The 21,555-nt window shown below is 48.1% G+C and overlaps 1 protein-coding gene across 1 annotated transcript in view; it reads left to right on the top strand.

Annotated features, from left to right (window-relative positions):
• The window catches only part of SYNPO2L (synaptopodin 2 like), a 59,761-nt gene extending 40,399 nt beyond the window's left edge, over nt 1-19,362 (top strand). The window contains exon 4 of the mRNA XM_090057159.1: nt 11,390-19,362. Within this exon, the coding sequence (XP_089913285.1) occupies nt 11,390-13,716 (2,327 nt within the window). The 3' untranslated portion in view covers nt 13,717-19,362. The remainder of the gene's footprint in view (nt 1-11,389) is intronic.
• Nucleotides 19,363-21,555: the final 2,193 nt, after the last annotated feature.

The following is a 21,555-nucleotide window of genomic DNA, read 5'->3' as shown; positions in this document are numbered from 1 at the left end:
CAATGGTGGTTTTCATTTCTATTCCCTTTGCCACTCAAGGTGCAGGAGTCCAACTTGTTCACAGATTGTTTTGCTCCCTGTGCTCCACTGTAGCATTTATAATTGGACAAGTTTTTCTTGCAGCTGAGTCCTCTGGGTTTAAGGTCTAGTGTGGAGGCAGGTCATTCTCACTGGTGGGATTCTGAACTCACTGTCTCACCTCCTGCCTCAGTTTTCTCTGACAAAGACAGCAACAGCACTTGCACTGACCTCAGTAACACAGGATTGAGCCCAGGGCCCTTGCAGAGCTCAGGCATAATGAGTCCATGCTGGCATATCTATGATTTAGACATAAGCCTGGGGAGGAATGTGGTTAGCTGGTGAGTAAAGGAGGAGTGAGTGGTTGGATTGAACTGGCATGTTGTCAATTACTGGCTTCCTTCATCAGTCTATTTTGAACTGTTGAAGTACTCAGACATTAAGGTGATAGAAACCTTAAAATAAATGTATTAATAAACCGCAGTCAGTAGTTCCTAGGTTCCAGGGCCTCTGGACCCAGTGAAAATCAAACCTACTGCAAATGTGAAATGTAACCCAATGAATGACCAATGTAGTTTCATTAGTGCTGAAAATGAAAAGACATCAGTGAAACCGATGGTACTAGGGCAAAGTTATAGGGCAATAATACATGGATGGGACCCCATTGGGTCTTGAATACAACCAGGATGTGGGCAGTTGGGGCTTGTTCTTCGAGGATCACAATCCAGAGGATAAGGAACTTACCAGGTCATGAAAATAAAGGTCCCAACTAGAGTCAGGAGCTGGCAGGTTAAGAGGCTGGGGTCTGTAAGAGGCCTAGACAGAGGCAATGGCCCTGGGTTGAACAACAAATCAGGGCAAATCAGAACAGGAAGTATGGATCCAGATGGCCAGATGGAACTCACTATCCAGGGGGTCTGAGGCAGGCAGCTATAACTAGACAAGACCAGGACATGAGTGATCACTGATCACCAAACTAAGCTACAAGCCAACCGTCAGAAGACAAAGGGCTGGGCTGGAGTCAGGAGCATAGGGTGGGTGGGTGTGAGTGAGTGAGTGAGTGACAAGGGATAGGGAACCAAAAACAAAGAGTTAGACTCTCAAGACTGGCCAGAGTGGAATCTATTCTATTAAGGAAACTAACAGGCAGTGGAAGAGCGTCTGCTTATAGGTAGGGAGCCATGCCCATGCAAGGGGCCAGCTAGGTTACTTAGGTTGCTGGCAGCCAGGCTCACTCAGGTAACCAGAGCCAGTTTGGGGCAATTTAGCCTGCAGGTTTCTCTGCTCCTGACAGCAAAAGGCTAGGTGGCTAAAGAACTTTGCTGGGCACAAATATGTTGACTTCAGTAAGACACTTGATATGGTTCCACATGACATTCCCAGAGGTCAGCTAGAGAAATGTGGCTTAGGTGGAACTACTGTAAGATGGCTACACAATCAACTAAAAATAGAATAGAGAGCATATTTATTAATATCTCACAACATGGAGTTGAGAAGGAATTTTAGCTGGAGGCTTGCTGCAGTCTGCTCTATGTCTAATAGTTTCCTTCCTTGTGGCTCTAGGACAGTGGTTTCTAACCTGTGGTCCACAGACTGTATCCAAGGGGCCCACAAAAGATGATTATGATCAATCAAAAGTATGTGAATACCCATGCTTACAATTCAAAGGGATCTGCACCTCTGTTTGCAATTGTTTAGGGGTCCACAAATGAAAAAAGTTTGAAAACCACTGCACTAGGCCACTAATCTATGTCCAGCACATGCCCTCTTCTCATCAACTTTATATGACTGCAGAAAAGAGAAGGATTTCTTTAAGAAAGTGAAGTTATATGTCAGCAGTTCCCCTCTTCTCTCAATGAATCTTGTCCTTCCTGTTTGTTAGACTGAGACCATGAGGGCAGGGACTAACCTTATTTATGTCTTGTGTAGTCCTCAGTCCATTGTGAATAAAAAGCAATAAATAAATCACAATGATACTCATTATTTCAGTGAATGGTTCAGATGATGTAGCAGAGGTTGTGGTGTATTCATCAATCTACAAATGATACAAAGCATAAAAGGAACATACCATTTGTTCTGAGAAGGCTAGGCTACTTAGAGTAGGAGCTTGAAAGATTGGAGAAATGGAGCGTTTGAACTAGCAGCATTTTTTGCCCTTTCTTGCACTGCAATGTCATGCCTGTTTGGATGAGTGGGATTTCCAGACACTTTGAAAGTCTGGTGCGTTAAACTAAAACTCTTCAAATGTAGTTTAGTTTGGCTTGCCAGGAATTAAAGCGTTGCATCCATGGATTTGTTCCATGCAAACACAAAGGCACTCAAAGACATGTAATGAGTCTTTTTGTCCACCAGATGGCACTGTGACATTTTTGTAGTTCACCCCTTTGAATTGCTGCCACTTCTTTTTTTTCTTTTGCTGTGTGCTTGCCCCCTGTTCCCACAGCTGTGTGGCAGAGGAGAGGGGTTGGAGGCCCCAGGCTTGGGGGGCAGCATGTGACCATCACACTCTTCTGCAGCACCAGCCAGAGGCTGGGCTTAATTCATTCAAAAACCTAGTATAGGCAAACACTGATGCAATGCTCCAAAGCTTAATTCATATGAAAACCTAGTATGTGCAAACACTGATGCGACGCTCCAAAATAAACAAGTTTAAATTTTACTAACCTATTTCACTGAATGAGGATTAAACCCTGTGACATGTACAGGCACTTATGGACTACAATACATCCAATGACACAGGCAGATGCAAAGTGGCTGAGATTTAATCAAATGCTCAGCTGCAGACAGGGAACATATACTAGCTGTAGTGCCACAGAGTAGGTCAAGGGGTTATAGTGGGAGACAAAGACAACATGAGTCAGTGAACTAGTGCAGTCACAAACAATGCAAAGGCCAGATTCACTGGCACATACTGCTTGATCTCTGCTGCTCTGGTGATGTGAAGTGGCTACCACCCTCTCAACAGGGACTACTACTGTGAAGACTAGTTTCAGGAGTCTACACAGGAAATACTGAATCCCTGAGTGCCATTCAATTCAACAAACCAAGATGACTTTGCTAGGCAAATTACCTCTCCAGCAGTGTTCAGGGTCCCCAAAGGGGATGTTGCAGTTACCTCTCTTCTTACTGGCATTTGTTCACCTCTCTGTGAAGAAGGTTCGCCATGGTTTGTGAGTTCATGGCTGACAGTTTGGAAAGCATGTATTGATTTGGTTTGGTTTGTAGATGCACCCTTTCTGAAAATCACTTGAGGGTCTCCACCTGGGCTCTCAAAATCACTATTCACTTCTGAAAATTGTGCCCCTGACAGTATTAAAAGTCCAGTTCGGCAAAATACTTAAGTATGTACTTAACTTGAAATATATGTGTAAGTATCATCGACTTCAGTGGGATTTCAGCAGATGCTTAAGTGGTTGGCTGAATCAGAGTTTAAATCAGTAATGATACTCTATAAGCAAAGATTGCTTGTACATGGATGGAAATAACAGAAATGAGGAACATGCCCCAGAGTTATGCCATTTATTTTAAGAAAAGTATATATAAGTATATGTAAGTATATATAAGTCCTTTATTGCTTGGATCTCCAACACTTTTCATGGCTGAATAGGCTAGCTTTTCACAGAGAAATACGCTGAAATCCAACAAAATCTTTTCAATATCTTATTGTGAAAGAACTTCAAATATAAGGGCCATGAGGTATGGCTGGCCTCTAATGCAGTGGTTTTTTACCTTTCTGAACTCAAAGCACCCCTCACTGGATTGGAGGCACCCCTTGAGTGGCACCTAATTTAAAAAAATGATTTATATATTACAGTACTGAAGAGGGCCAGGGCAGGTGGGAGATTGTCCAGGAAGCTACAAGCCTGAGCCTGCACTTTTCAGCTCATCTCCTGATACCTTGCTTATCTGAGGCACCTTTAAAAGGAGCTGGTGGCACCCTGGGGTGCTGTGGTACCTGGTTGAGAATCACTACTCTAATGACTGATTGTCTGCAATGTTAGTCATGGAAAGATGGCCCCATCTAGCAGAAGTAGCTGGAAAAATAGAATTCCAGTTAATCCCATGTGAAAGAAGAGGATTCCACAAGTCTTTCATCACATGGGAAGAGATTCTTTATCCTTATCTAAACAGTACACTAACCTTGGGGAGATTGCTTCATAGAGCTTCCTTTAGTCATCTTTATCAATAAATGTTTCTGTTAAATTGAATTTGTGTCAGTAAGCCTCTAGTTCTACATATTGGGTAAGCATGCTTGCTCAGGCTTTTTTCTAATTCATTCTTGTCCTGTCCTGCACAAATTTATTTCAGGAAGTAGTTCCACTGACTTCACGAAAGTAAAGAAAAGCACACGTGTGTAATTCCACAAGATAAGGACCTAATTGTACATGTCATTCCATAGGGAACATTGCTACAGGAATTTAGAGGGACAAAGAAGAGAGTTCTATAGAAATTAACCGAAAGGTTTCTATAGCAATGGCCCCCAAAACATTTACTATGTGGTAGTATCCTTTCTTTGGAACTTGCAAACAATTGGGTTTGACCATGGTAGAAGATGATACTGCTGCTACAGAAACACAGACATTTGTTTACATGATGTAAAAAATTATTACTCTCTATTAGGTTTTTTAGAACTTTATAGGTTTTATAGAACTTTTCCTGGATGTACAAGTATTGATTAAGGCAGGGGTAGAAACATCTTCATTACATATCACTCTTGAGGAGAGAGTAACTGTGTTCTTTAGCTGCAGAAGGCTTATTCACTGCAAGAAGGCAGGGGCTAATGGATCCATGTCAGACCTTTTCTGTGAAGCCAAGACACTCACAGATATTTTGCCTATTTCCTCTCTGGCTGCTCTAAAGGGAAGATCACATGACAATGTTACTATCTTACCCACTGTTCTGTGTCATATACTGGAAAAGTGTAGATGCTGAAAGAGAGAATGGACTGGGTATGATTAAGGTTTTTTTCCACTGTTCCTCTCTCACTTGCAAACTCCAGCATAAGGTCTAGGAAGTTCTAATTTGGAGGCTGTACCCCTCACTCCCATTCTCAGTAGCTACTTATGCTGCTTTCCTCCAAGAATTTGTCCAAACCCTTTCTGAATCTGGCTAAACTGTCAGCTTCCACAACATCCAGTGGCAACTCTGCACCCACCCCACTACCCATTCCTGAGTCCCCATGTCATGCTCTTAACACACTCATGTCTTGAATCACCCACCCTCTGTCCAGTGTTGGCATGTTGTACACACAGCTCTGTCTAAGTCCTTGACTTCAGGAAAGCTGACTTTGACAAGCTCAGATCACGACCCCAGGGGAGGGGAGTTCAGGATGAGTGGTTGCTCCTCAAGGGAGCAATCCTCAATGCACAAGCTAAATCTATTCTATCTTGGAGGAAAGGCAGCAAGAGGGCACAGCAGCCCCCCTGGCTCTCCAGGGTTCTAGCAGACCTCCTGAGGCTAAAAAGAAAGGCCTACAAAGGATGGAAGACGAGATTCACCTCCAAGGAGGATTATTCTGCACTGGTGCGGTCCTGCAGGGAGCAAACCAGGAAAGCCAAGGCTGCAACTGAACTCCAACTAGCTTTGAGCATCAAGGACAATAAAAAGTCCTTTTTCAGATATGTGGGGAGATGGAGGAAAAGCAAGGGCAACATTGGACCTCTGCCAAATCAAATGGGACAACTGACGCCCAGGAAAAAGCCAACCCATTAAATGGGTACTTTGCGTCGGTCTTTCGTCAGTCCCATGGGACGCCCATGCCCCCTACAGGAAAGGGAGGTCTGGGTAAGGGTGATCCCCTGCCTTCCATAAATGCCGACCTCATGAAGGAACACCTTCAAGTCAGCCGGCCCTGACAATCTACACCCCACGGTACTCAAGGAGCTGGCGAGCATCATAGCCTGGCCCCTGGCACGGATCTTTGAAAACTCCTGGTGCTCTGGTGTAGTGCCCGAAGATTAGAAGAAGGCCAATGTGGTGCCTATGTTCAAGAAAGGGAGGAAGGTGAATCTGGCTAACTATAGGCCCATCACTTCTATCCCAGTGGAGATCTCAGAAAAGTTTATTAAAGAGGTCATCCTGAATGGACTGCCTGACACCAGCATCCTGAGAGATAGCCAGCACTGGTTTGTTGTGGGTGGGTCTTTCTTGACCAATCTCAATTCCTTCTACGACCAGGTGACCTATCACCTGGATAAGGGAAAAGAGATTGATGTCATATATCTTGACTTCAAAAAAGCCTTCTATCTGGTATCCCATGATCACCTCTTGGTGAAACTGGCCAGTTGTGGCCTTGGGTCCACCATGATCCGCTGGCTGGAAAATTGGCTCCGTGGTTGGACCCAGAGGGTAGTAATTGATGGCAGTCACTCATCATGGTGTCCTGTGACCCATGGGGTCCCCCAAGGCTCTGTCCTTGAACCCATACTGTTCAACATCTTCATTAATAATGTGGACATTGGAGTCAGAAGTGGACTGGTCAAGTTCACCGATGACACCAAACTTTGGGGCAAAGCATCCACACCAGAAGATAGGCGGGTGATCCAGGCTGACCTGGACAGGCTCAGCAAATGGGCGGACGAGAACCTGATGGTGTTTAACACCGAAAAATGCAAAGTTCTCCACCTTGGGAGGAAAAACCTACAGCATCCTTATAGGCTCGGCCATGCTACACTGGCTAGCACTACGGAAGAAAGAGACTTGGGTGTCATCATTGACCACAAGATGAACATAAGCCTGCAATGTGATGCTGCGGCTAGTAAAGTGACCTTGGTGAGGCTGCAGCTGGAGTATTGCATCCAGTTTTGGGCCCCACAATTAAAAAAGGATGTGAAGAAGCTTGAGAGAGTCCAGAGAAGAGCCATACGCATGATCAGAGGTCAGGAAAACAGACCTTACGATGACAGGCTGAGAGCTATGGGGCTCTTTAGCCTGGAAAAGTGCAGGCTCAGGGATGACATGATGGCCACCAGAAGTTTATCAGGGGTGACCACCAGTTTCTGGGGGAACATTTTTTCACCAGAGCACCCCAAAGGATGACGAGGTCGAACGGTCATAAACTCCTGCAAGACTGTTTCAGGCTGGATATAAGGAAGAATTTTTTTACTGTCTGAGCCCCCAAGATCTGGAACAGCCTGCCATTGGAGGTGGTTCAAGCACCTACATTGAACACCTTCAAGAGTAAATTGGATGCTTATCTTGCTGGGATCCTATGACCCCAGCTGACTTCCTGCCATTCGGGTGAGGGGCTGAACTCAATGATCTTCCAAGGTCCCTTCCAGCCCTAATGTCTATGAAATATGTAGGTAAAGGTCCATGTGAAGGACCATTCCTTAGTCCTTCACATGGACACACCCATGCTCCTTAACTTTGGTGGTAACGTCCACTGCCTTTTCCACTAATGCCCCGCCCCACACTCTACTAAGCCATTAAAATATAAGCATTCAATAATGTCAATGTAACCCAATCCTGACACTCACCAGTGATCCCCACCCAGGACTGGTTCTCCTAAGATATTAGACCATTTCTTAGGAGAGGTGATACAGTATACCCAGGAAGAGGTCTCTCTTCCCCACTTCTCTTTCTCCTTGTCTTGATCTGAGAACCATGCAGTCCCTAATATGCCTGGGATAAAGAGAGATTGCCCACCCTCCAGTGTACTTTCTCCTGGTCTATTTATCCAGACAGAAAAGCAGTGGTAGCCTCAAGGGTTTGGAAATCAACCAGTACTTTGGCTAAGGAAGTGGCACATTCAGGGGCTGGGAGCACCATTCATTGTCTGAGTCTTGTGCTGCTCCCTAACACCGGTACCACTGTATGGTGGTAGGGAACAGTCACTTATTTTTAAATCCAGGCTACAGAGGGAGGGGGTGGAAATGGGAGAGCAGTTAAGTGGCAGATGACAGTGTCCATCACACTGCCTAGTGATGAAGTCTGAGAGATAAAAATAGAGAGAGTAACCTCATGACTTTTGGCAGGAATGCCTAGGAGACAAAAGAGAGGCTTTAAAAGGCTTGTGGAGCTTGTAGCAAAGGGCTTGGCTGCTTTAGGGTTTTGGTTTTGCTCCAGAAGGGAGCTGCTTTGCTTCTCTCCCACTCTCTCTCTCTCTTTATGGAGAGCTTTACATTAAACGGGCTTTGTGACATGCCTGGGTCTCCAGGCGCGGACACTGCCTTCAAGACCTTGGATCAGCCCTATGCAGGTACTGACTTCCTTCCTTCCTTCCCTTCTTTCCTCCCTTCCACCCTCTGCTCTCCAGTTGAACTTTAGCAAATCACCTGAGGAGCATTTCCTCCTCCCATTTTTCTCAAATTGCTGTTGGACTTAGTGGCTCAATTACAAGGGAAGGGAGTGAGATTTGAGATTTTGAAAGGTTAAAAAAATGCAAAAGTGCTTTCCTATTTGGTGAGCTGGAGGATATGCAGTGGGGGATGGGGAAGGAAGCCACCAGGAACTTAGTAGTCAGCTGCTGAAGGCAAAAGAGTCTCAAAGCACAGGGAGCCTAGTTACAGCCAATGCAGAGGAGGCTGAACTATTTGGAGGAGGCTGAACTATTTGAAAGATGCAAGACACTGGTGGCCTGGGGGCACAGTCGTGACTGGGCAAGCTCTGGATATTATTACTGAGAGTACTAGAGACATTACAACCTAGACCCTGGCTAACTTTAAAATTGGTTTTTTGCCAGCTCCAAACTGGAGCAGAAACCTCTCATGAGGTTCTGCTGCCCCCAAGGCCTGCCTAGATAGTTGATATGAAAACACAGCTCTTTAGCCCCTGCCTCTTCAATGCCTTAGATCTTCCTATGAGCTGATCCCAGTCCAAAGTATCCATGCTCTTGGACTTGGTGGGGATGGTTGAGGTTCTGTGTCACTGCTCTTCCCCCTCAAAGGTTTAGAAGTAGAGCTGGAGCCAAGGGAACTGAGATGGAGTGGGTGTTGGGTAGCGGGTGTCTGAAACGTGATGGAACTTCCCCTGCTCTCTCCTACTGTGTGCCATACTTCTGGCAGGGGTAAACTCCTATTGGGAAGGTTGCTCTGTTGGCTCCACTGCCTCACGGACATGTACTGAGGGGTAAACCAAAGGGAGGTAGCCCTGAGTCTGAGTCAAGGACATGCATTACAATGAGTCTTGCTTGATTCCACGATCCACCCTGTAAGGAGTGGGGGAGGACTCTTAATTCTTTTGTCAGTAACATGGTCATGTTTTTGCTCCAGCTATTGGTATACAGGAGGAGAAGGCTGGATTTAGCATGCTGAGAGGGAAAGAGATGTCATTTCCCTTGCTGGATCTTTGTGTGGAAATAGTTAGCCGTAGCCATCCCAGTAGCCAGCTCAGAGCTGTAACATATGTTATGAAATGACTCTGACCCTCCCATGGACTCCAGGGGAGGCCTTGCAATGGGTTTCTTTGTAGTTATTTGAATCTTCCCAGAAGGATACTCACTCAGATCCACGGCTGTTTTCAAGCAGGAATGGGATTATAGGATATGCTGTGGCAGGGAGGGAGGGGGGAGGAGTGCCCTGGAGCAGCCAGGAACAAGGACACATGCTACAGCTCTGTCACCTGTGCAATGTGGGAGGTTACAACCCAAGGGATCTCAGCCTTTTTTTTAAAAAACCCGAGACAACAGTCTCAGTGATGGGTGAGCTCCTGCCCCTTGCTGCCTCTCAACCATGAGATAACTTTGCCACAGCTGTTGCTCCCTGTTGATACAGTACCCTCTGGAGCAGGGGTGGGCAAAATGCAGGCTGTGGGCCAGATGTGGCCCACCAGGCTGTTCTATCTGGCCCGTGGGGCTCCTAAAAATTTTAGAAAATTAATACTTATCTGCCCCTGGCTGCCTGTCAAGGAGCCCTTGATGACTTGCCAAAACTCAGTAAGCAGCCCTCCACCCAAAATAATTGCCCACCTCTGCTCTGGAGAATGGCCTCTGGGGAGATCTTGTGATGGCTGAGCAAATAGATGCTCTCCCGGATGTGCTGATGGGGACTGGCCATGAGTGTTGCCCTCTCTTGTCCCCTCCTTAGAGCTGAAGATGCCTGAGCAGGACTGTGCCAGGGAGCACTGGAGTTACAAGACAGGGAAAAGTGCTAGGCAGTTTCCTGACAACTGGGTGGAAGCTTACGGCAGGTATCTTTGTGGTCTCTTCTGTCACACTGGATGAGTTGAGGTGCTGTTTCAGACCCCCAAGGAATAGGCATTTTCCCCCCATAGAAAGGACCAGGAGCAAGTAAAAGGAATGAGGGAAGATCCAGAGTTGTTTTTTTCCTGTGGGATTTATGTTGTTTTCAGAGTCACTTAGCTGATGAGTCTCTGGCAGCGTCCAGGGACCCTGAGCCAGCAGCTGCCCTTGGTTTCACCTTTGACTTGGTACATCTCCTCCTTGTCCTGCACCGGGTGGAGAACATAGAGTCCTGTGGGCTTTGCTGGTCATCAGGTTGGCAGAGGTGGTGGAAAATGATTAGCTTGTGTGTCTAGGCAAAGGTCCCAACAGGTGTCGCCTTTTCCAACTGCAAAGGCCATGGGAGAACTCGTGTAAAAGGATTCTTTCTGGCCTAGGCAATCAAAGGCAGGCAGCTGGGATTCCTGCTCCTATGCAAACTCCCTTGTTATTGACAGAGCATGGGGCACAGGCAAGGGACAACAGAAGAGATCAAACTGTTGTTCTTAGGGGGCTCTTGGCTCTCCCTTTTGCACTGTTGCTATGGGCAGTGAATGTGCATAGACAGCATCACTACAGTGCACAGGGCTCCCTGGTTTATGCTGTGTAACCCCCTGAGGAGAAGTCCCCCACACAGAGGACTGAGCAAGAAGTGCCGTGTATAGCTATGCAGGGCCTACTCACAAAAGCAGTCTGCATCCCATGTACTCTGGGGAGCACAGGGACTGCTTGCTCTCAGAAATACTCTGTGGGACAGGACTTCAGAAAGAGGGGTCCTGTCTCTTGCTTCACCCAGCAGACCTGCACTGTGGAGTCTGCCTTATGCTAGCAAGAACTGCAAACACAGGAGCCTAGTCTCCGCATGAAATGTATTGACAAGTAACTAAATATTCTTCAGGAATGGGTATCTGTACCACAAACCCGCATGGCATTCACTCATGGCTGTCTCTACTAAGAGGGAGACCCAATTGGAGCTGAAAACAGAGCTGAACTGTCCCTGACTCCACAAACAAGCTGGCTGTCCAGAAGGCAAAGGTCCCTGGCAGCACCTGGGGAAACTTGTTCCATGGTGTGTGTACTTGCTTAGCAATGGGGTGGTGAGTTAGGGGTTGGTTCTCAGGGTATAGACACTGGCACACTGTCAGGTAAGTTGCAGCCAAGCCTTTGTAAACCCTACGGAGCTCTGACCATGCCTACTCTTGTCCCCTGTAGAGCTCCACCGCCATGAGAGCATGCAAGAGAAGACCGTGAAAGAAGCCAAAACCAAATGCAGAACCATTGCGTCCCTGCTGACGGATGCACCTAACCCCCACTCCAAGGGAGTGTTGATGTTCAAGAAGCGCAGGCAGAGGGCTAAGAAATACACCCTGGTCAGCTTCGGGAGTGTGGATGAAGACCGGTGCTATGAGGAGGAGGATGGTGTCTTCCCAACCAGTGAGTCGGAGTTTGACGAGGAAGGCTTCTCAGATGCCCGAAGCCTAACCAATCACTCAGACTGGGACAACACCTATCTGGACATTGAAAAACCCAAATCAGAGTCTGAGCAGCAGGAGCAGGCACAGAAAGGCCTGAGCGAAGCCTCAGGCAAAGGGGCCCGGTTATTTGAGCAGCAGAGACAGAGGGCTGGTAAGTACACTGTAGAGCATGTCCCAGTCCAGAAACGAGAGAGCCACCAGCCTCCGCCAGCTGCCCAGTCACTGCAGAGGATAGTGAATGGAGATGCACCACCCCCACAGATGGCTGAAAAGGTCCCATTGAACATCCACATGGAAGCAATGCAGAAGCCCAGCAAGCAGCCACTCTCTACCCCGGCTGAGTTCCAGCCTCCTCCTCCAGCCACTGTTGGAGGAGAAGGTGCCCAGCCCTCTCCCAGCTCAACAGGCATCTTCAATAGATCTGCACGGCCCTTCACCCCTGGCTTTTTAGGGCAGTGCCCTATGACTTCCTCTGTCATCTTCAGGCCGCCTGCTCCCAGGAAAAGTAGAGACGGTCTGGGTGGACAGAGCTCAGCAGCTCCACCTTTCTCACCTGCATCACCAGGAGCTGCCCTCCCTGCTCCAGTGTCCCACAGTGGTCCGGTAAGCTCCTTGACATCTCTGTATATTCCAGCACCAAGCAGGCCCACCACACTGCTGGGACCACAGCAAGCAGGAGGAAATGTTCCTGAGACTAAGCCACCCACAAATGCAGCCAGGACATCCAGCACTTCCATATTTCTCTCAACTCCCTCCAAGCCAGCAGGGGATACAACAGCTACAACACCCCAGCCACAAGCACATGACACAGCTTCTTCCTCCTTATATATCAGCCCTACAGCACTGCAGCCCAGCATGCCAAGTAGCTCTTCCCTACCAAGGCAGCCATACCCTGCTGCCTCACCAGCTATTCCACGGCCTGCTTCAGAGCCCCTAACATTCAGGGAGCAGAGGGTTGCCACGCCAGCTCCCCGCACAGGCATCCTGCAGGAGGCTCGCTGGCGGGGCAACAAGAAGCCCATGTTCAGCAGTGTAGAGGAGAAGAAGAAGAATTCGCCCAACCCTGAGCTGCTGTCTCTGGTGCAGAACCTGGATGAGAAACCCAAAGGTGATGCCCCTGGGGCTGGCTTCGAGTCAGGGCCTGAGGAGGACTTTCTCAGTCTGGGCGCTGAGGCCTGCAACTTCATGCAACCCACAGGGCGCAAGTTTAAGACCACTCCTCCAGTGGCTCCAAAACCTCACCAGCAAGGTGCCAGGCTGGTAAATGGGGCCCACGACATGCTGCAGCTGAAGGGCAAGGGTGCAGAGCTTTTTGCCAAGCGACAGAGCCGCATGGACAAGTTTGTGGTGGAGACAGCAAAGCCAGAGTCCAAGCCCCGGACCCCCTCCCCTACCCCTTCTCTACCCTCATCCTGGAAGTATTCACCCAACATCCGTGCCCCACCCCCAATAGCTTACAACCCAATGCATTCACCCTTCTATCCCCTGGCAGCCAGCAAGTCTCAGGCTAGCAAAGCAGAGAGCAAAGTGAAAAAAGTGCCCAGCCAGAAATCAGGGATCAAAGCCATTGATTTCATGCGTCACCAGCCCTACCAGCTAAAGTCAGCCATGTTCTGTTTCGGGGAGCCCACAAGCCCTGGTACACAGAATACCCCAAGCCAGCCAGCCCAGCAGTCCAGCTTGTCTTTCACCCCAGCCCAACAGGCACCAGTGCAAACAGGCAGAACCTACGAGATCCGGCGGTTCTCCACACCCGCTCCCATACCAACTTCAGGGAGCCTGGCTCCCACAGTGCTCACTCCCCGGTCTGCCACCACGTTGGATGAGCCAGTGTGGAGGACAGAAACAACTTCCTCTGCACCCTCCACCCCAGCACCCTTCCAGGCCACCTTCAGCCAGTCCTCAAAGCCATACCAAAGTTTCCCAGATCTCAGCCAGGTGGGCCAAGGGGCTTTCCCCAAGCTAGCCTCATCCTCTGGGTTCCAGGTAGCGAGGCCCAAATTCTCAGCAGCCAGAACAGGGATGCAGCCAAATGTGTGGAGGCCACGCTCAGAACACCACTGAGACAGGGGCTCCATCCCACCAGTGGACCCTGTCCGGTGCCTGGCAGAGAGAATTACCTTTTTTTTTCTTTAAAGTGACCTCAGTAAATTGGGGCATATGAAGCAAAATGAAGAAAAGGAAAAAAAAAGACCCCTTTCCCACCCCCCCCACCCCCGTGTTTTCAGGCTGGCAGCTTCACTTTCAGAACCACAGCTTCACAGTGAGAGGTAACAGATGTGGCTACAGAGAAGGTAGACAGAGGGACAGAAGCAGGCTGGGGATTCACACGCAGCAAAGGAAGGAACGGGAGGGGTTAGCTATCACAGTAGTGTATAGGCTGCACTTCTCCATTTCTGACAGCTTGAGAAGCAAGTTTATGTTAATCCTTTCATCACCCTGTGAGGAAGGAATCATCCCTTCATACAGAGTGGGCATTCTTAGTGTAAGAACCAAGCCCCAGACCACACAGGGAAAAAGTGACGGAGACAGTCTGGACTCCCTGCTGTAACCATTAGATCATGCTTTTCCTTGTGCCTGCCAGTGTGTACATGTATGCACACACATGGGGGTGTTCAAAAATGGGTACAGTGAGAAATTAAGGTCTTCCTGAGGGAGGTGTTTCCCCAGATCCCTCTGCTCAGGCATGTTAGGAAGGACAACACATACACAAGGACAAGTGAGCAGTTGTGGGAAGGGGACATGGCCATTTGCTTGCGCACACATGGCCCATGGCCTTGTCAGGTTTATGTCCTGTCAGTACCAGGTCTGCATTTGTAGAGTGATTATATGGGACAATGTGAAATCTGGGATGCTGCTTGCTTACCTGCCTGCCCCCACCCCTGCCCCTGTCTTGCCAGCTGCAGGGAATCAATGGTCATTAGTGACCCAGTGTTGTTTACTTCAGTGTTTCTCAACCTGTGGTGTATGTACCCCTGGGGGTATGCGAGACACAGGCAAGGGGTACATGGGTGCTGCATTTTGGTCTTTGCCTGCTTGGACCAGAAGTTCCAGCTGCTGCCCTTCCCGCTGTGTCCAGTGCTCCAGGGCTTTCACTTCCCAGCGTCAGTGTGCCAAGGGATAGGGAGGGAGGCCCCACACAGGAATGCTTTGCTCCAGGCTGCAGTGGAAAAAGTGGGACTCAGCTTGCAGTGCCAAAACTGGAAGTGCCATGGTGGGACTTCCAGTTTCACTTTTGCCGCATTGATCGGCAGGGGGTATGTAAGGTACCAAAGGTTGAGAACCACTGCTTTACTTCACAGGTGTTAACAATCACCTGTGAAGTAACAGTTAGTGGTAATAGGGATTCCTGCTTCACAGCTTACCTGCCAATCTGTCTCCAGATGCTCCAGACGCTCATTTTAATTTTCATCAGCTGGCCGGGACCAGCTTCCAAAATCTGGGACTGTCCTGGCCAATCTGGGACACATGCTCACCCCATGCATTTGGGAAACTGAACATTTTTTCAGCTTCCATGGAGCCTTCCCCAATGATCCCAAGTGGCTCTGAGCATCAGCCATTCACTGTGGGGGCAGCATGGGGCTGAAAGGACTGGGTGGGACTGTGACAAGTCAGGAGTAACTGAAGAAGGAAGGAGGGTTGCCTGAAGGTGAAGATAATTCCAGATGCTGACTGGTCAGTTCAGGACAGCACTTGCAGCATTAGTTGCGCTGGAACAGGATGCAAATACTGTAAGTGCAAGAGAGAGGTGGGTAGGGAGTGCAGGGCTGGTTCATGAAGGAGCGAGGGCTCAACTGGATTCCCACACAAGCATTTTGGTTCATTCACAGACAGGAGGTGCAGCGGGAGCACAGTCAGAGGTGGTTAGCAACACCAAGCTCCCCTGAGAACTGCGTGCCCTCCTGGGTAGGTGGGCAAGGTTCTCTGGGTATACGTGATATCTTTTATTAGACCAACTGAGTAGTTGGAAAAAAGTTCTTGGGAAGCTTTCGGGCACAGTCACCCTTTTTCAGGCATAGGGAGTCTCTGCTGGCTTGAGACTCCAAGGAATGAGTCCCAGAGTGCTGAGATGAGACTCCAAGGAATGGGTCTCAGACCAGCGGAGACTACCTATGTCTGAAGAAGGGTGACTGTTCCCAAAAGCTTCCCAAGACCTTTTTTCCAATTTCTCAGTTGGTCTAATAAAAGATATCACATCTACTCAAAGAACCTTGCCTGCATATGTCCTTAGACCAACACGGCTACAACCAAAAATCCTGGGTAGGTGGACACTTACATGCACTAGCCCAACTTAGGTGGAGGCAGGGAAAGGGGAGAAGAAACTGGGGTTCCACTGTAGGTGACTTAGAGCTTTGGGAGGGGAAGGGAGGGAGTCAGCAGTAATCAGATTGCTCTCAAGTTCCTTGGGGATCTGCAGTCCATCATACACACGTACAGGTCTGCTGGCTGCTGACACTGGGGAATGGGGGTTGGTCATTCCTTGGATGCCTTTTTTGTGTCAGGGTGGCCTCAGACCTCTTCCCTACACTAAGTGCATATGACAAGGGAGCACTCCCTTCACCCAGGCAGGGAATCAGGGAATCAGTGAGTCCACGATGTGCCTATGTGTATGTGTGTGTGTGCGTGCACGTGTATATCAAGCTCAGATTTGCATATGCCCCCGCAGCCTACTTTCTCGCCTTTCACCTTGCTCCCCCTTCTTGCTTCAGCTGCTTTCACATCCTGATCCTGCATGTAGGGGAAAGTATTCCTCTGTGGCACTCGCCCCATGTGTGCTGCAGCACAGCCAAGTGGGGAGGGAAGAGGTCACCACCACTGGATTCCCTTTGCTACAGCCCAAGGAGTAAGAATCAGCCCAGGTCATATTCTCATCATTCAGGTGTCCTGTCACCAGACTTGTTCCTTCCTTTAGGCTGAGCCCAGTGCTCTGATCAAAAGCTTTGGAGCTTAAAGAACAACACATGACAGCATTGTCCCTTCAGGCCAGGCAAGCCAGGCCTGCACGGAGTGTGGCTGATACAGCACTTGGCTAAATACAAACTCACGCTGCACAGGGGCACTGTGGGCATTGAGGTGCTAGATCTCCATTATCCCATACTTGCCAGGGAAGGGCTGGAGCACCCTGGAATACACTTTCCTCATGGGCAGGATAGAAAATCTTACTGGAACCTTGTAGTGGCCTTAGCATTGGAAATAGAGTGAAGTCAAAGTATAATAAGTGGACCCTCACACCACCTCCATTCAGAAGCCTCACAGTCCAGCTGGGCCACAGGCCTGGTGTTTGTTGTGCTATTCCATTAGTCTCTAAAGCAGGAGGAAAGGACTGCATGGAGGGGCACCCACACTTCACTCACCAAATCAGCAGCAAGTAGAAGGGGCTGAAGAAACTTCTGAAAGGGCCTATATTTAATGAGCAAAGGTGCAGATTAGCAAAGAGAGGCGCTTTAACCAGCATGGAGGCATGACTAGACACAGGAGTGTGGGAAGGCACTAGAGGTTTATCAGCACTCCAACTGCTTAATCTCTAGGTTCATTTCACAGTGCTGAATAGGTAGTCCCAGCAAAAGCATTCTTTGGGTTTTAGCATGTAGTCCCAGCCAGGCTGCCTGTGCTTTACCAAAAGCACTACTGAGTTTTATGTGTGGACAGAATAGTATTGAGGGTAACACTTCAGATGGTACCAAAGGTAACTGGAGTGGGAAAAAACAAAAACAAAAACCACATTGTGGCACTTACCCTAACACTTGCTGGCAATTGGACAATTATCCAGAGGAGAGATGCTCACAGGAAAAGACAGTGTCAAGGTCCACTTTGACACATAAAGGAAAGTGAAACTAGGGTTAGGGGAGGGCTTAATGAAACCTAATTGCCTATAGCTTGCCTGGACTGACTGTGTCCAATTTTGGATGCTAAGCAGTCCAAGGTCTGGATCATTTTTGGGTGGGAGACTTCCAGGCAACCTGAAATGCTGTAGGTATGAGCCAAAATGTCATGTTTGAATACTCAGGGAATATTAGATCACAGAAACCAAATGGAATGAAAGACTTTGTTCAGTCACATTGAAGTTGATGGATGGGAATAAAAAATACCAGTAACATTCAGCCTGGCTGGAGAAAATAATATGGAACAATATGTTGGTGCTGAGAACTGGGAAGGTGGGGACTATAATGTAGAGAAAGGCTTTCAGTCCACCATGGAAATCCTCTGAGAACCAAAGTTGAAGGAGTTGGATGGTACACAGCCTTGCCCAGTCTTGTTCACATCAGTTCCTAATGTCTTCACCATTTGGCATAATTGTCAGCCTTTGTTCAGGAAAGGACTAGAGTAGCAGGCAAGGACTGTAGTTTAGGTATGCTAGGGAAGCTGTAAGTAGAGCCCAGAGGTGGAATAGGCCTGAGGTGCACGCCAGGGCTGAGTTACACCAGCTGAATTCTGCATGGGGCAGGAAAGAAGTGTACACTGTGCCTACCTGCATTATTGCTGGCTTTAGCTAGCTCTGCCAGCATCATCTTAGGAAAGGTCTGCAGCTGGGTCATCAAAGGTGTTGCATATCAGGAGCTGAGAAGTCCATCTGCAGCATGGAGCGGGGAAGCTTGCCTTGAGGCAGCCTGCATTTCAGAATTGAAGTCATTGGAGAAGCTGAGTTGTACATGAAATTCTGGCTCCCGTTTCTGCTCTGTCACAGGTTGCAGAGCTAGGCCAAACCCTTCAGTAAGCATTCGGAGACATCCACAGGGATCCTGTTTTAGACATCTTCTGTTTTCAGCATGCTTGTAGGTTATGAAACTTCAGGGACTGTGAGGCAGGAAAGCTATTAGGCTTTTGAGTGTCTGTTCTCATATTCTGAATATCTATCAGAGACTCAGCTATGGTACGCACCAGCTGATGCTTTGAGTTAATGCAATAACTGAGTTGGAGAAATCTTATAAGAATCTGGTGTGAAGAAGCAGCTGCATTTGATTCCTGCTCCTCCCCTCCCCGCACCCCCCCCCTCCAATGAGCAGCAATGGTATAAGAGCAGGAGTGAGATGAGGACACAAGACTACCAGAGAGATTTAGGAAAGGAGCCCAGAGCCTTGTGGGTCAGTGTGATGGTGACTGTAGGCTGTGCCTAGAGGTGAGTGGAGCAGCTCTTGCTTCAGCATAGGTCCTGAAATCCCATCCCTGCTGAGTCAGGCAGTTTTCCAATGGGACTCACCTCCTGATAGCTCTTCTGAGATGGAGTACATTGGATTTGGTAGACTTGATGCTAGGGGCAAGATGGCAATGGGGTCTGGAGAATATCTTGCTAGATGACAATCTGTCTGCTGCTACACCTGTGTCCTGGGGAGCCCAGCAGTGTCATCTCTCTGTCATATCTCTGCTGGCCAAGGGAGTGCCACATAGTAACACCCTTAGAAGCAACCTCATCAGTCTTCCCATTCTCTCATGAGTCAGTAGCCCAGTACAACCCAGGATTGCCCCTTTGCTACATTTTTCCTCCCCACTCTCCACATGGTACAGCAGTTCCCTGCTGCTTCTGGAAAGAGGCTTGCTGGTGCTCTGAGAAGAGAGCCCACAGGCAGGACTGTCCATGAGGAGCTGAGACCCTGCAGGGAAAAGGCATTTGGCTTCTGTATGGAAATATTCTTCTTTTCTGTTTTGTTTTTTCAATTTACAGTCACTTTACATTTGTTTGTGCAGAAGAATAAACTTGTGATATGCACTTTACCCAGTGCCTTTGTCCCTTTGTGTCTTCAAGTTCCATTCCTATGGGGGGGCCATTCACCAAAACAAAATTATGCCTCTTGGTTTATAAAGGCTCAAGCAGTGCCCATCTCCCCCTCCATCCTCCCTGGCAGCACACTGGAAGCAGAGGAAAGGACATAGATGTACAGAATACGTTTATAGAAGTCACCACCAGAAGATGTCATTGAGGTGAAGGTGTCCGGGAGCCTGGCAGAAGTGGAAGGAGGACTGAGTATGTCTGTAGATAAGGAGAACATCCAGAAGTATGCATATAAAACTAACAAGTGGTAAAGCACAGAAACAGAAAATTATGGAAAATATCAGCTTTGGTAGTTCAGGACATGACGCCCACTCACAGAGGTGAGGAAGGAACTTCTTTTATGGGTTAAATTGTAGGGTAGTTTGGTCCATGAGGTAGTCCTGAGTTCAGCTCCGCCTGAGTCTACTTTTCTGCCTCCTCATGGATATATTCTGGGTGGTGGCTGCTGGCAGCATAACTAGGGGCAAGCAAGGTGGGGCATGAGCCCCAAGCCCAGGTTGTGGGCTATGGTTGTGAGGAACAGAGGAGCTTGGGGTGAAGGCAGGGAGGTGATCTCCCTCTGCCACTGAATTAAGGGATTTGTTTCTTTGCTCAGCATGGCATTCAGCAGTACCTAAGTTGGGGCAAATGGCAAACACTAGAGGAGACTGGCAAAATAGCTTCTCTAAATGAAGTTTGTAGCCTTTCTTGTAAGGATTTTAAAGGTCCTGTAAGATTTATAATTCATGCATCTAGTACAGAACACTTGTTTCCTTCAGTCTCTTTAATTAACATATAACAGTTACATACATACATGAGTGTCTGAATCCCCATGGTCTACCTGCCCCGCCATCCAACACACTCTGATAACTTTGCTTCTCACTCCAGAGCTCTTACTATTATAGTCCCTTCATTCCTACAAGCTTGAGCACTGGAATTTGCTTTGTACTGGCAGAAATGAAGTCTGCCTGAAAATTGCTTTCACTCTCTTGGCTCTTAAAATACTGTTGTTTTGTTGCTTCAGCACAGAGTTTTGCAGCTCAGATGGGACCACATGTCTGGTGGCCAAAAAAAGGCAGATACAGCTTTTTAAACAAACCTCTTTCACGCCCCCTCTTGTGAGGAAGTGCGGCTGGCACAAATCCAGTTCCTTCTCCTTTGAAAGTCCCCTGTAAGGCAGCCTTTAAGAGGACTTATGTGAGCTACCCATAGTATCTGGGCACTGTGCTCCTAATTGGGAAACAAGTCCTTCAGATCTCAGTCTCCCTGAGTAATGGCAGCAGAGCCTGAAGATAACAGCATGTGCAGATTAATCTTTTTGTTGCCTGTTTCAATCAGCAGCAATGAGGTTGGGTTATGAAAGAGATGGCGTGGAACTGAGCTCTGTTACCTCAGCTCTCTATGGTCATTAGAAATCCCCCAAAAGATATTTAAAGATCAGACTTTAAGATTCTTTAATATGATAGAAGCAAGTTCTTAAGTCTGACTTAAAATCTCTACTCCTAACAAGCTCCTTTACTCTGCCCTTTCCAGACATGTTAGCAGCTGTCACTGTTGCTTTGGAGCCCACAATCACCTTAACAGCACAAGTACACTAAGTGCTTATTGCTTAATGATGCTATAGTAGTGCGCAAAGGCCCCAGTGGAGGATCACCCAGAGTGCTGGGTGCTGAAAAGGAAGACAAGAAAAGGAACAAACCCTGCCTTGGGAGCCTTACATTCTGAAGGCTGAGCAGGGGAGAAGGAAAAGCACATGAATCCATCACTGCAGCTGCTAAGTAAGCCAAAGAAACACTTTTCAATCAGAGGTGAAGTAATGTGCAATATGTGGAAAGGAGGGTAAACAGACTCTCCGCCCAGCAGGCCCAGTGCCAATCCACTGGTTTACTGTATGTCTGGATCACATGCCTTCCCTTGTGCCTTTCCATTCCAACACACAAGGGCCAGACTTAATTTGGCTGGCTGCTTCTCTAATTAAGAAGACAGCATATTGGGGTGTCCTAGGGCCTGGCATAGGAGCTCAGCTGTCTCATATTTCTACACAGCTTGTAAGAAAGCATGTGCAGCGAGCTGATGAACTTTTCTCATGGTGCTGGAGGGCTGATCCTGAGCCTGGCCAAGGCAAAACAACCACTGGAGTCAGTTCTGTGCATGTA

This window comes from Crocodylus siamensis, chromosome 7 (assembly GCF_052110815.1).
Source record: "Crocodylus siamensis isolate JL-2025a chromosome 7, ASM5211081v1, whole genome shotgun sequence".
In the NCBI taxonomy this organism is placed as follows: Eukaryota; Metazoa; Chordata; order Crocodylia; family Crocodylidae; genus Crocodylus; species Crocodylus siamensis.
This window is presented reverse-complemented; position numbering and strand designations above follow the sequence as displayed.